Here is a 15,683-nt window from a genome sequence, read left to right on the forward strand (position 1 = left end):
AAAATGTCATTCGAGAGTTTCACTGTGCTATTAAATGTAGACATGTCAGTTAATTATCAAGCAAGTTCAGTTACAAAGATAAGAAACCCTAAAATTCAAGCAAGGTGGTTTTAGTTTTAATCTGTTACATAAAGATGTTGTTTGCCTTCAGGAGTGCACAATAAAGGGCAACATACTTTTAACACACGAAACTGAGGAACATACAAGCAGCACAGTTCGGTAGTCAAACCCAAAGAGAACAACAATAAAGAAAGGTGATTTGATCTTTTGACCCAAACCAGAATAATTGGCCTCTAACAATTTGTTTAAAATAGGGAAATGTCATGCAAACTTATATTACTATAGTTGGCAATTAAATTAGTCCAATGAAATAATTTTAGCCATCTTGATGGAGAATACAAAGGTTTGAGAAAAACATGTGACTCCAACCCAAAGTACAAACAAGGAGACCACTTTTGCAGTGCAACCTCTTCATGGCAGTTACAGATCAGCATGTTGTACAGGACTTCAAATATCACAATGAACACAGACACTATAATCCTGGGAGAGTTATAATTTTCAAATCTGTGCCTCAAGACAGTGAAATCGAATGTAAACCCCAGTCAGAAGCTAGAAGAAAACCCTACCTCTTCTATCTCACTGCTTTGAAGTGATGGATGAAGTGTTCTTTTACAATCAGACCCTGAAACAGATCTTTTGAACTACCATGTGGGTTCCCCCTGCCCTTGATTGGAGGCAAAAACAAGGTGGGGAAGGAAGTGGTAATACACACTGACAGGGAACTAAGACGTACAAATGAAAACATAAGAGAACAGCAGTGAACAAATGTTCATCAGCTCTCTATGAATTTTTATTTACTAAAACACTCCTAGAAGGGTTTCAGCATTAACACTGTTATTTGTAATCAATAATTGACTCTGTACTAGAAAAGTAATGAGACCTCTTTGAGATTATTGCACAAAAACCTGGCAGCAAACAATTAATAATCCTTTGAAATGCACATATAGATCAGTTTCTGAAACTGAGTTACAGAATGTTTCTGAAGTACAAAATAAATATATTCTTAAAGAACAGAAACTAAATACAATTACTTTTATTTAAATCAAGTCCAGCAAGAAAATATTTTAATATGGCAAATACCCCAGCACTTGCTGCATGCATCCATGATCTAGCTGTTTCATCATGACTGTGATCATATTTCCACCCCTCTCCCCAAAATGTGTAAGTTCGACAAAAAATGAAGAATAGATAACATAAAGCATGAAGCCTTTTTTTTTAATATATATTCCCATTTTGGTATTTAATGGTTAATCTATAAATAGATGCTCTCAGACACAAGAATGCTTTGTAAATGTGTTATTGTGCTGCTTTAAGGTTAAAATATTTTACATTAATAAGTCCAAAGCAGTTCATTCTTCAGTCATGCTTCCAGTGAAAAAATTCTTCTATTACATTAAGTATCAAAACTGGAATTTGTATTTTATCAGTAAATGACTCTATGCTGATGGCTACTTTAAAATATATCTAGTTCACAAAAAGTATTGCTTATCTGAGCGCTAGGTAAATACTATATACAGGTAGTGAAAGAACAGATGAGAAACATCACATTGTGCTACTGTTAAGAAAAGTTTTTAAGCAGTACAAAAGTTTCCAATAATTTATGTCCTGATTTTTTTGTGTGCTACCAGGAAAAAATTAAAGGAGATTAAAAACAATCAAAATACTTGTCCAGCAACTCTCAGCTGCAGGAACAAAACCATCCATTTTTTAGAGACACAAAATATTGCATATAATTAAGATTTTCTACTAATTACAAATTTAATTTATCAAAGTAACACGGAGGCAGCATGTGGTAGATTTAAATTCATACAGTCTGTTAAAGGAATACACAATTGAAAATTATTGATCGAAAATTCTTAGTTTGCTTTAAACCTGCAGTTTCAGCATAGTGCTACATATTGTTCAGTCTTGAAGGCTAAAATCAAGAATTTTTGAATCTCATTCTAACATAAGCAAAGCTCATCTGCACCTTCTCTTAAATCTTTTTAGCAGCATAGTCAGCTTTATAAAGAGGAAGAGGCAAAGTATTACCATAATTTACATATGCTAATAATCTGCCCAAGGCATCAAGGGACCCAGCTTGAAATTCCTATAACAACTGACAAAAATATATTAACATATACTTGCATTTACACTTTCAAAAATTTGTAGTTAGTATTAAGTTGGCCTATAAAGCAGTAGTAAAGTGCAAAATATTTGGTATAATATCTAGTGATTAGCTTTTGCTTCTGTGGAATACAAAGGAGTAAGTCTGGCTCTTCCATTGACAGATATGGTGTGTGATGGGGGACCAACCTGGAGGCAGAGGAAAGAAAAAAAAGAAATATTAACCTAAGTTTTTACATTCCTCTCCCTGTAATATGTTACACTTCAGTACTTAAGGAAACAGAAATACAAGACTGTTGCTCAGTTGGCATTTTTCTCATCACAATGAAAGACCTCTGATAGATTTCTGAACAAAACCCGTATGCTAAAGTAGATAAATAAAAAATTACTTTAAAATATTGTATCCTGTCAAAAAATTCCATACCTATTCAAAACACAATTTTAGTCCTTCTCCACACTTTAAAGAAATACTTGAAAAAAATGTCTCTAAACCAAACACTTGATATTAAATATTCAATAGAGGTCATTTCTAACTGAATCTTGTGACACTCCTTTATACCGCAGTAATGTTTCTCCGAGCAGGAGCAAACTCTAACTCCTAGGATAGATGGCAAGACCTGATTTTCAGGGGAACTGCATGAACCAAGAACTCCAATTGGAGTTATTCAGAGCTGTGGATGTTCCACATACCACAGCACGCATTTTGCCAAACACCATGAAAACTTCCTGAAGAGAACATTTTTAAAACTAAAAAGAAAGCTGACAACCCATGTTAGGTTAGTAATCACCTTATTGAACTGAAAAAGCCGGCAACAAAAAATGTTGCAGATTTTGGCATTGGATACTCACAGTGTATTAAGTAAAATGGGAAAAAATAAAGAATTTGGCTAGTGGTGCCAGTATTTAAATGATTGACTCCCTCTTCTTTCAGCTCTGGTAGAGATGGCAAGAGGTAAAAAGAGAAGCAAGCACTGGACAGACCTTTTGCAAAATTCTAATGGATCAGGTTATTACTCCTCCCGAGCGCCGCACAATAGCAGAAGCTGAGATGAATGCACTTAAAAAGTCCTTTCCATACTGGAAACCACTTTTAGGTGCTACTAAGTTACTGATACAAAATGTCTGTTTTTCCGACTACTGCCAGTTCTACAAATTAAACGTAGAATGAGACTATGCTTTTATTAAATTTGCCAGAGGACAAAGAAATATCTCCCTGCTGTTAGACATACCTGGACTACAGCATATGTGCTCTGGGTAAGAGTGAAAAGAATAGTGTGTATAATCTTAATGTTTGGCAGTGTAACAGTGAGTTCTTCACTGCATTCTGCATGTGAGTTTCAGGGATTTTTTGAAGCCTGTTTCAGGTTTGTGTTGCAGAATACTTTTCTTCACAGTTACAGCATTTTCAGGGTTATAATTTCTCCTTAAAAGTATAGCCCTCTCCTCACTCCCAGCCTCAACAGATACTATACTGAGAAAGAGTATTTCCCACCCACAGAAGTGAAAGGAAAGGCAAAAAGTACTTGGTCATCATCTTCTTCCCCATGCCATTCTTGTACCCAGACTGATAAAGTCTATATGGGTCAAATCTAATCTAAAAAAATTTCTATTAGAAAAGTATGAATAACAACATAATGCAGTTACAATTTTGTTGCCCTTCTAGTAGAAATAGACTTTTTGAATTGTGAAAATTACATTATGAACTTTTTTTAAAACTTCTAAGCTGCTGTGCCAACAGCCATGCCTATGTATATTCCCCACAGAATCATAAAATAAAGTTCACACACCGCAAAAAAATTCATCATTATTCAGAATTTAATTATGCATTTGAGGGGGGGAAAACTTAATAAAAATATATGTAAACAAAACCCAAATAGTATTTCTGTTAGAAAGATAGATCTGACCTATAAGTGACTCTAAAGAATACAGCACTTGCTTAATCTTACTGTTTTTAAAGCTGCTGTGGTTAGTGACATGTAATTAGAAGTAATACTGTGGTGTCTTATGTGCCACTTTTACTGACTAGAGGTCAAAAACTTGAGCATGCTTGTAGCCTTTCTGGGAAACTGACTCTTCCTATTCAGCAGCCAAGTGATGGAAGGTCCACAAGTCTCAGGGAGATTGCTGCAGTACTACACTGAAACAAAACCTTACACATGAAAAGGATTGTTCTAATACCTGACCGTCCACTGAGAGATTTTGACCTTAGGGAATCAAGTACTTCCATAAAACCAAAACCATCCTCACATCCACCCATCACACATCCTTTGTTTCTTTCAAGTGGAAAAGGGAAGAGAAACAAAAACTACTGAATCTCTTTCACCTTCTGGAAGGGAAAACATTCCTCAATATAGAACACAAAATACTAATACTGGGTCAAGAAAGTTTTCTGTGAGACTATCATCAAATTGTCTGGTTACAAATTCAAAACAATGCAGATTTTAAAGTGTGCAGCGTTTTACCCAATGAGAGAAGCATACATGAATTTTATGAGAGAGAGAAAAGAAAAATTAAGCTACACTTGAGGGGTGGGAGAAGATGGTCTTACCAGAACTGTTGGCAAAACACTGAGAAATACCTGTCTGATGATACCAAGCAGTATCAGGAGGCTTGTAGTACATTTAAGGATAATTAAGGACCCAACAAACATAACCCTCAGTAGTTGTGTTATCTGCCTGCAAGCTACTGCAGATCGAGGGTGAAGCTGCTTCGCTTGTGCCTAAAACAACTTCAAACCATATAAGCACAAATAATTGAATAGGCTCCTGATTTTATTAAACAGATATGTAATTGATAACAAAGATTTCATTTCAGGAAGATTTCTGATTGTACTGTTTGAAAATACAGACAATATGCAGCTTTGCATGTGCATTCACCAGTTTATTCTGCAAAACTGAACTCCCTTTCCATTGTTAAGAGACCTCCTGGCAGCACTGCTGCCAAAGCTAACTGCCTTTAGTGTCAGGCATTAATATGGTAATTTTGAAGGAAGTACCATGAGTTCATTGTTACCAACACAGTGATGAAAACTCACCCTTTTCAATTTGGCAGCAGCTTCTCCAGAGCGGATTGCAGCCAGCAAGCTCTGGTGGATCTGTTCTGGGTCAGAGCGCTGGAACGACATCGCGGTTTGTCTCTTCGTGACAGGGGCTGGGTGGTCAGTGGAAGCACCTGACTGCGCCTGACTCTTCTGCTCACTATTCACATTGCTGCCTTTCTATAAAGGGAGGAAATGGAAGGAAAAACAAAACAAAAACCTTTAATAGGAATTAGTCATAAACAGTCGACCTGGCACAAGGCTGCATATCAAACTGCCACTGTTCCAGTGTTTGCTTCATTCAAGATTTCAGAGATCAGCCACATTTCCACTAAAGCACAGTTTCTCCCTCTGGTAATCATGCCAGCAAAAAAATTTATACCCCCATTCAAGTATGTTTGTGGCATGATCACTTGAAGTCAAACTGGTTGCTCTACTTGGAATTAAATTTGAGATATTGTCCTGGTTTGGTCAGGATGGAGTTAATTTCATTTGTAACAGCAGATGAATGCTGTGTTTGAGAGTAAAATGGGAGTACTGCTGATAACACCCTGATGTTTCTAGTTGCTGTCAGACAGTCAAGGACTTTCTCAGCTCTTCATGAGAAAGGAGGGGCGAAGCCAGGACAGGTGACCGAGCTGACCAAAGAGAGTATTCCACACCAGTTACGTCCTGCCCAGGATATTGGGGGCTGTTGGGAGGAAGGCCTGGGGCGGCTCCGGGACGCGCGGTTCTTGGGGGATGGTCGGGTTCTGGGACAGCTCTGGGTGGCACTGCCTGAGTTGTGGGTTCGGTGAGAAACTGCATTGTGTATCAACAGCTTCGTATATTCTGCTTTGAAGTCCTGTTAGTATTGTTACATTGTATCTTTCTGTTATCTTAGTAAACTATCCTTATCCCAACCCACGGGCCTCTTAATTTCTTGATCTTGGGGTTATTTGCCCCTTTCTCTTCCTTTTCCCTTCCCTTACTTCTCAACCCCATCTCTCCTTCCCTTTAACCTGCTCTTTTCCTTTAAGGAGCAGGCAGCTGCGTGGATCTTGGCCCTCAGCCGGGTGAAACCACAACAGATATCAACACATACAACCATAAAGAACAAATCCATAAGTGTTCCAAACATAAAAACAGGCCTACACAGTATAAATGGTTCTATTTCATTTACTGTTCTTCAAATGCTAGTCATGGCAAGAAATAATTATTTCCAATAATACACATAAGGTTGTTCTCATTTTCACATTCCCTGTATTCCTCAATTGCAATATGATGCTGTGCTACTGCTAGACACCACAAGGTGTTAACACTGCATGAATACAGCACTTTCTGATCAGGCACCAGTAAAGACTGGCCTCTAACCCAGTCACACTGGAAGACAGTGGATCAACGGTCATCCAGTATTAGACATAAAGCTTACCTTATCCATTAGACTATTTTGTGATCCCTCTGCTATGCTCTGTGACAAAGGTGTTTTCACTTCAGGCTGAGAGGTAGCAGAAGAGAATTCAGTTGCTGAAGCAGCAGAGGAGAGTTCAACAGGAAAGTCTTCTCTTGGTGCCTGACTAGTAGCGATTGTACGTGTCTTATTGAATGATTGTGACCTTTTGACTGCAGATGAAACAGCAAGAGCAAATGGGGATGGTCTTGAACTGGAGTATGGCTTTGGAACTGCAAAAGTTCTTAGGGTTCTTAGGTTCAGTGGTGCTGGCGGACAGGAGGGAAAACTTGAAGTGTTATTACTTTTAATGGGAGAAGTGGAAGATTCAAATTTTTTTCCATCATCAACTTTTTTTTCATCTGGTGAAGGAGTAGTACTTGTTTCATGTAAAGACAAAGAAGTTGGATCATGTGATGAGATTTGTTTCTCCACATCTGCATTTTTAGCTTCATTTTGAATGGAATTAGGAGTACAAGTGCTGCTTCTGGCAATTGCAGATGTCACGTAATGACCTGAAGCTCTTCGTTGCATCTGCAGATAAAAAGAACTAGGCTTCGTTGTAGGACTTAATGCATTTGACTTGTCTTGAGTCTGAGAAGCAGCATTATCATTGTCCAAGCTTAGTGTCAGTGGGACACGCTGTCTGAGAGACTCTGTTTCTGTGCGATTGGTCTCAGAAGTTACCTCAGCTCCAGATGTCACGTGTTGAGAAAAGCTGTTCACTCTGTGCAGCAGATCGTTTGTTACTAGAGGTTCATTTTGTGAACCAATCCTTAAGTGACCCACACTTTTTGGAAGATGAGGAATGTCAGCTTGCACTGTGAATTCTTTGAGGTCTTCCTGCTTCCCAGAGCTTTCTGAAGTAGATAGCTCTTGCTCCTTGTGATCTGATGGAATTTCTGATTCCCAGCTTTTCATTATTTCTAATGATTTTGGAGGCACTATTTTATAAGTAGTCATCCCAATTTTGGGTATATAATCTCTTGTAATTTCATTAGAGGGCTTAGGTTTAGGTTTGGTGTCCTGCCTATAAACAGGGTAACCTTTTACAGGAGAGCCATCTGGAGTTTTCACAGTAGTTTCTGCTGAAGCAAAATTACTGCCATTTATAGAAACGTGACTCTGATCTTTTAACGAAATTACTTTGTCATAGGTGACTTCTCGCCTCTCAAGGTTTTGTTCTGTTGGAGTGTCTTCATCCTTTTGTATTCTATGCATCACTTGAAGAAGGGGGTTATTTGTATCCGTATTGTGTTGAGGGACTAGTCCTTGGAACATGGATGAGTCACAAGCTTGAGGAACAATAATTTCTTTCTGTGTAGTCCTTCCAAGATCACTGTCGGATGGACCTGCCTGGATTGCAACGTCCTGAGTTTTTACTGTGTCCAAACTGGTTTGATTTGATTTCTGAACTTGCTTTTCTGGAATCAGTTGAGGGTAATTCCTATGACTTACAGAGATGTCGTTTTTACATGCTTGGCAATTTGATAGTCTGTCAACTTCAAGCTTGTTATTTTCTCTAAAATCTACTGTTTTAATTTCAGCTGTCTGAAGTTCTTCCCCTTCCTCTGTTGTTGAAAGGAGCTTTGTATCACTGTGATCTTTAAGTTAAAAAGAGATTCCAAAATTATTACACATGCCAAAGTGGTTTGCCTTCCCCCTCACATCACAAAGCCCCGCATCCAATGTATTTAACTGCAAGGACTGGCTACTTTAAAGATATATTTATCTTTGACTAATATTGCCAAATAACAGTATTCAAACTCAGGTATTCTTCCTTAATTAAACAGCTACTGGTGCCATGAATTAACTTAATAGAAAAATCTATTCTAGATTGGTTTAAAAAGTGCTAATGAATTTCAGTTGATTATATAGGCATCAGTGACTCAAGAGCTCAAGGACTATTCAATATTAAGTTAGATACAATTTTTATTTAGTTCCACACTGTTGTGGTTTCTGTTCTTTGGTTTTAACATTACAGATTTTGTCAACTATAACTTATGTATTTGTACAAGGGAACAATTGGAAAACATATGGACAAAAGCAATTTTTCAACTGTTTAGCAGTTCTGATAATTTGAGTTTCTACACCTATAGTCCTCTCCAAAACACAGGACTATTTAGGTCAAATGGTTTTAAATACAATATTGGGAAAACTTGACTTTTTTTGGTTTTTTACAAATAATCATTTGGGGTGATATTTTGAAAGAAAAAAGTCCCTATTTCAAGTATGTTACCAAATGGGAGTTAAAACTTACGTCACATACAAATAGGACTCATACAATATGTGGTTATGATTTATAAGGAGAGGTGTACTGAATACAGAAGACTATAGAAAGCCTAATTTATAAATCTGAAAATCTGTGTTGCGAAAGGGTAAAATAAATCAGTCAGGTCATTAAATCCCTGGAAAAAATTTATGATCCATTAGATGCACAGGATGTCGTCATTTCTTTTCAAATCAGCATGTCACTTTCTTCCATGTGTGTTTAAAAATATTTGCATTTTCATGCAGAAAACTCATGCTAATTTCATCAGCAAAGAGCAACTGATGGCCTCTCCTTCCCTGCTGCGGTGTAGCGCCCATGTCCAGCCTTCTCCCTCCTCAGCACTGCTCCAGCCATACCATCCTACAGCAGTGCAATACATCTTTTACTAATGCCACACAAATAGTAAAAGTATTAAAAATAAACCACAAAACCCCAAAGCCATAGTCAATTCTTGTCACCTCATCTCAAAGAGGATACACCAGAGCCAGAGAAAGCATAAAAAAATAATCTGATGATAGCAATTCAAGAGTTGACTGTATTGTATTTTTTTCCAAAGAAAGAGAAGTTCTCTTCAACCTTGTTTTGAAGTATTAAAAATGAGTGGGTACTACTCACCATCGGCTTTATTTTGATGCAAAATTCTAAGCTTCCTGTCTTTTTCAAAAGCAGCTTGCTCACTGCTTATCTTAGTCTGTAGTCCTCTGCAAGGCACAACAGTACATTAAATATGCTGGTATCATTCATTTCAGTAAACACAAAAAACAATGCAAGAGAACTGGCAATATTCTCCAAACACAGATGGACAAAATAGAATCACTCTGCCAAACATTGGAGTACTCAACAGAATATTTTTTTAAACAAGAGGAAATGCTGCTATGATATTTAACTAAAATGACATGCAGCTTCATTCTCTTCTGTGTAAGCAGATGATTGGTTTTCCTTTCCCTTCTTCCCCTCCTTTTGTTTACTTGTGCAGTTTCAACAAGCCCCTTTCCAGTAACAACTCAGCTCCAGAGAGGCCACAAAGGTGATGGTTTATCATTCGTATAACAGTGTTCTTGGTGTGAAGTGTTCTGACACCCCCAACATTTAAAACATGTCCTTGATTTTGTCCCCGACGTGATATGCAGGGAGCTGCACAAGATGCTGACTGCATATGAACTGTGTAGTACAGACTTTTCAAAATGGGATGGAAAATTTTTCTGTCCCTTTCAAGAAATATCTTGAGAACAAAGAAATAGGCATCAAACATCGTACTTGCATACCAAACACTATAAATGTATCCAATTTCTGCGCTCAGATCCATGCTGAACAACAGAACAAACGCTGAAAAAACAACCCTCTTCTTGGGGGGGGGGGGGGGGGGGGGGGGAGGAAACACTAAGTACTTGACTTAAACAGGTAAATTAAAAAGGTCAAGATAGTTAAAATTTCTCCTAAAAAAAAATATCAGAACTTTAAACTTATGTTTCTATTTAAGATGCTTTTGTTGCAAATACTGACATTATGAAGACTCCAATTCATCTGCCACATCAAATGTATTGGTTGTCAGGAATCGGTGCCGGAGTGGAGACTTCTGCTTCGAATCATTTAAGATTATAAATTCCTCAATGACCATCCATCATCATGTTGCTTGTATAGTCCAAAATATATTGTAAGCATCCAATAAACCACTAAACAGAAGCATATGCTCTCCAAATTATAGCTGGAAGAAAGTTAAAGCTGAGTGCTGCACTCTGGACTCTTGCTTATCTCCAGTCCCTTGAACACAGCTCAGGGAAGGAACTACAGATACTCATAACAGGCTGAACTGTTTTAAAACAACAAAACTTAAGAGCCACAGCACACCACAGAATATTGTGGAAATCAGTGGCTTTGACTGCAGTATTACACATATCCCGGGTTTATTTGAAAAGCCCTTCTTCAAAGTAACTAGATCTTTTATATAAGATCTGAATTATCAAAAGGTTTCCAGAAATAAGAGGACTAGGGTTTCTCTGACATTATTCTCGAATCCCTGTGACACTTCAGTAAAAGAAGGATTGCCAAACAATAGAGTGCACTGCTTACTGGATGATACTCACCAGGATTATAGGCCATGAAAGGCTATTACAAGTTAGTGGGGGTGGGGGGAAGAAACCCCCAGGACAACTGTCCCAATAACACAGCTCCAATAATTTCCAAGTTCCAGACAACTGAAAAGTAACATTTGGCTGATCCTCCTCCTTGTAGATTACCATAAAGCAGACACACCCAAGCAAGTGGGTCAGGACAGAACACTAAAGATTTTTTGTGAAACCCCATTTAGCCTTGCCCTGACAAAAATCCCTTGAAATACAAGTCAGAGCTCTCCATACCACCTTGAAAGTTCTCAGCTACTAGAGCATTCACACATTTTGGCTTCAGTACAATAATTGAAATAGTTCTTTCAATTTAAATTGGGAACAGTATCCAGTTTAGTTGCCCCAGGGAACAGCGAAATAGTGAGTTACATTAACACAATGGGACTTCTCTGGACAATCAACGTTTATTTCAAGCAGGCACTAACTCATGCTGGAAACCTGCTGAGTCAGGTAGTTTAACAAACATGCTGAAGGGCAAAGGTACATCATCACCAGAAGGGGAAAAGAGCAGTTAAGAAAACTAATGTGTTTATTCTTAAAAAAAAAAAAAAAGGAAGAATTAACTTGTTTTCCTGAGAGCAGAGGGATCAAGACAGGTCAAGACAATGGGCTAACATACAAGGAAAAGACAAAAGAAAAATTAAAACAGAAACACACACCCAAGCTATAGGTAACTGTGCCAGAACAGAAACGGCCCAGCTACCTGTTTTCCCCAAGTGTAAGAATGAATTTGTAAATTCTCATTTAACTAATCAAACCAATTTTTTTCCAGCACGCTGCTCTAGAAAACATGCTGAGTATTTTAGAGAAAGGTTCAGCTTTTCTGGGGTTCAGCTGTTTGAGTAGTAAGGAAAGGGAGGCTTAAACAAAATAGCCTGCAGCACACTTCTTTGTCATTTTTGTTGAAAAGCTTCATGAATTACTGTGCACAGAAGAGTGCTACAATGAAAGCTAAGCATATTAAGCTCATTCCTTTCTCACAATTCTCTATGCTATGCTCCACAATGAAACAGCACTCTACGTTTTATTTGCCTCCCCCATTCCCTCCCAATCCTCCTTTCTTTGTCACAAAACGTACTTACTTGCCATCTGTGCTCATATTTTCTTGTTTTTCTTCCTCAGAGCTTTGCAAGTTGTCTACAGAAACACTGCCAGGAACTGGAACTGATGAAGCAGGATCATTTTTTTCAGTTTCCAGTGGTACCTCAGCAGAGCTGAGGGCTGCAGTAACTTCTCCTGTCCTGAGAGAGGTATTTGTACTTTCACTGTCCCCTCTCTGTTGCACACTCATCTCTTCCCTTTCATCAATTTCTTCCAGGTTGTGTTCTGTGCTCCTTACACCTACACTCACAGAAAGGAGAAGGGGAAAAAAGAAGAAAACAAGAAAACAACAAAACAACAAATCTCAGTATTTCAATGCAGAGCGCAGATGCAAAGGTACTGTGAACTCAGCCTAAATAGTTTGAAAAAGGAAAACTGATGAAACTTCTCTTCTTATTCAGGAGAAAAAAAGAAAACAAAACAAACCCCGACTCATTCAGAGTTTTAACTTCACAGTATTTTCTAGTTCTTTGCACTTGTCTCTTTTTACATGTGGGAATAGTCATCACCATGCCACTGTCCAATTTCGTGCATGTAACCACTGTGTAACATTTTCATTGTTTAACAAAAGTACTGGATTAGGACAGATCAAAATATATTTAACACTATCATAATCTGAAATTCCATGGAGGTAGACAGTTTATTCTACCCAGATGTCTTAATAGTTTCATTAGCTCTCCAATGGGCTTTAAAATACATGGTTCTTATATCCGATATCTTGTATCTCTAACATATCAGATATCTTGTATCTTTATCACATGTAGGGATGTTAAGGGGACTAAAGAGCAAACCAAATCTCAGTTTTGCCCATAGTTTGAGTAAGTTTGCTCACCACTATCAAAAATTTCCTCTAATTATCCTGAGTGCTAAAAAAGCAAAGTCCATCGGAAAGTGTTAATCCAGAAATAGAGTAAAGTTTTCAGAGCACAGTTCAACTAAAAGGTTTAGTTACTGGATTAGGAGAGACATGTAATTCAGTGTGCCTTAGGTTAAACTAATAAATTCACCTATATTGATTTCTAAAGGGACTAATCATCTCTAGCTTCACTTCTCTGCCAGGAATCTTCCTACAAGAAGATGATGATTCACATTTTTCAAATATTAATAAGTAGACCATATAATTAACCTCTTGACTTTGCAACCTGTATTCTATAACACAAATAAAATAGTAATTCCCTCTATGTACTGCAATATCTTGCCACGGAAGGCAACTGGCAACAACTGACTTGTACAAACAGTGCGCTCTGCCTGACCTGACCAGGGTGTACCTGTCAGCTTCACATGCACCAGCACCTTGGGCTCTTTGGTTACAGACTTTTCAAAGCTATGCCACTAAATTTCCAAGTGTAAACCAAGACTGACAATGAAAATAAAATATTGGCTTAAAGCAAGCAATACTGGAAAGTAGCACATCCCAGAGTACAAAAAAAAAGAGATTGACTTTTTTAGGTTGACTTTTTTTTTTTGGTAGAGTGGTATCCTACACCACTTCCAGTATTTGTAGAGAAGTACACTGTTACAGGAACATAATAGAGGACTAGGTATTTGAGGAAGTCTCAGTAGAGAAACTGTTTTCTCCAATAGTCATTAGCTAAGAGTTCAGTGATGCCAAGTTACTCATTCATAGTTACAGAGCAACTACAAAAGCCAAACATTTTACTATTTAATTCTAGAGGTTTTTATTGCACTCTTGTAATAACGCTTTGTAGTTACATATTAAGCAATGTGATCGGTGCATGACATAGCACTGAATGCAGAGGTGATTTAGATCCCCAGGAAAACAGGGGCAAGACAGCAAAGTGGGGTGGGTGAGCACCTTCCAAGTGATTTAAGCACAGGTACATACAAATATACTACACTGGTATTAAAGGGACTCCTTAAGGCTTCACTATTAGTAAGGGCCTTGTCTTCCTTTCTGTCTCCTGCCAAACCCTTTCACCTTCATCTAGGGAAAAGTCATGCCAGCAGCCTCATATTTTGAGGTGATCTTATTGATAATATAGTTGTATGCGTGCAAAGAAAAATATGTATGTCATAATGCCCAAACAAAACATAACAGAATGTAGGCAAACATCAAACCTGCTGAGACTACTTCACAGCCTGTAACCTGCTCTCAAGAACACTGACTCCTTCACCGATGAGAACTATTATGCCACAGGAACAAAGACTAAGACCTTCAATCTAAATACTGTATAGAAACCTGAATTATACAGCAAAGCACAGCCAGGGCTTCTGACAAGACAAATGGAAGCATTCTGGAGTTGCTATGGCTTTATGCCCAGGCACTGCTGTCATCTCTGTCACTTCTCCTCTGGAGAGGAGTATAACAAAGGATGAGTTGTATTTATACTGATGGGATGGAAACTTAGCTTGGATTGGTAAGAGACACTGCTGACATTCCTGCTATGTGAAAGTCTGTCCTATCCTGTGCTAGGAGGACTTCTGAGCTTTGAAGTGGACTAACCTGACCTACAAATGTGTGATTCCAAACAAAACTCAACCCTCACATTTCTTCCAGAGTATTAAATTTGTCAGCACATCAGCCTTGCTTATGTTAATTCAACTTGTTCTTCATCTCTTACTGGATCTTGTTCCAGAGCTGGGCGACTACTGCCACAGCAGAATAGTCTGAATGCATTTGATATATAAACAACATTTACCAGCCATCCTTCACTTATATCATACAATTAACTCCTCAGTTTGGATTTTATGACTTGTTTCCAGACCCTCAGTTTAGAGTTTTTGCATGTAGTATACTGCTAGGAAGTATTCATGGCAATACTGACTATATACTGTTCTCTTCTCGCGTATATGTTGTAGGTAAGCCCATATGTAACAGAAATGGCATTTTTGTCTGTATCATTTATTCTCTATGAAAATGAGTCACTGAGTTTTCATTAACCCTAAAAGAACATTGTTAAAGCCTACAGGATGACACTGTGAAGACACTGCTGATGAGATGGCTGTCATACCAACTACCAGCATCCTCTGAGTCAGTAAGAACGCTCTGGATGACAGAACAGGTGCACTGTGCTCTCTGAGCCATTAGGCTTGTAAGCCTGACTATGTCATGCACACCTGCCAGTGGTTTTGCTCTGGACTCTGTAGTCCTTAAGTTTCTTGAGAGATACTGTAATCAAGAATATTCTATCAAGGGATTAGTTTGTTGGGAAATTATTCTACAATCTGTAATTTTAATATTATTTAAAAACACCATTTCACCCTCTTCCTAGGAAAAAGACTGAGCATTAGTTAAACATTGGGAAGGGGAACATAAATTGAGAAAAAAAAATGTTTCTAATACCAGATGTTCCTATTAATTCTCCTGATGTTTTTTTTTCTAGTCGATGCTTGCCTTCAAACTACTGTTGCAAAGCTACAGTCTGTTTTTACACCACAGGGAAACTTTTTGCTTATTTGCTCAAGTACAATGTGTAACAGAGCTACTTGGGAATGTCAGACACCACTGGCAAAAGCACCACTTCCCAAAGCCTGACAAATCACAGCGCTATCAATCCAAGCAGAAGAAACTACAGTTTTCTTAGTCCGATTTAG

The 15,683-nt window shown here is 38.0% G+C and overlaps 1 protein-coding gene across 1 annotated transcript in view; it reads right to left on the reverse strand.

Annotated features, from left to right (window-relative positions):
* Positions 1-832: 832 nt before the first annotated feature.
* COBLL1 (cordon-bleu WH2 repeat protein like 1) overlaps positions 833-15,683 on the reverse strand; it is a gene marked incomplete at its 5' end in the record, with an annotated part of 79,960 nt that continues 65,109 nt past the window's right edge. Inside the window, 5 exons of the mRNA XM_084265410.1 lie at positions 833-2,355; positions 5,201-5,383; positions 6,615-8,236; positions 9,520-9,605; positions 12,110-12,368. Coding sequence (XP_084121536.1) covers positions 2,269-2,355; positions 5,201-5,383; positions 6,615-8,236; positions 9,520-9,605; positions 12,110-12,368 — 2,237 coding nt within the window. The 3' untranslated portion in view covers positions 833-2,268. The remainder of the gene's footprint in view (positions 2,356-5,200; positions 5,384-6,614; positions 8,237-9,519; positions 9,606-12,109; positions 12,369-15,683) is intronic.

The sequence above is a fragment of the Gallinula chloropus genome, assembly GCF_964237585.1.
Source record: "Gallinula chloropus genome assembly, chromosome: 5".
Classification (NCBI taxonomy): Eukaryota; Metazoa; Chordata; class Aves; order Gruiformes; family Rallidae; genus Gallinula; species Gallinula chloropus.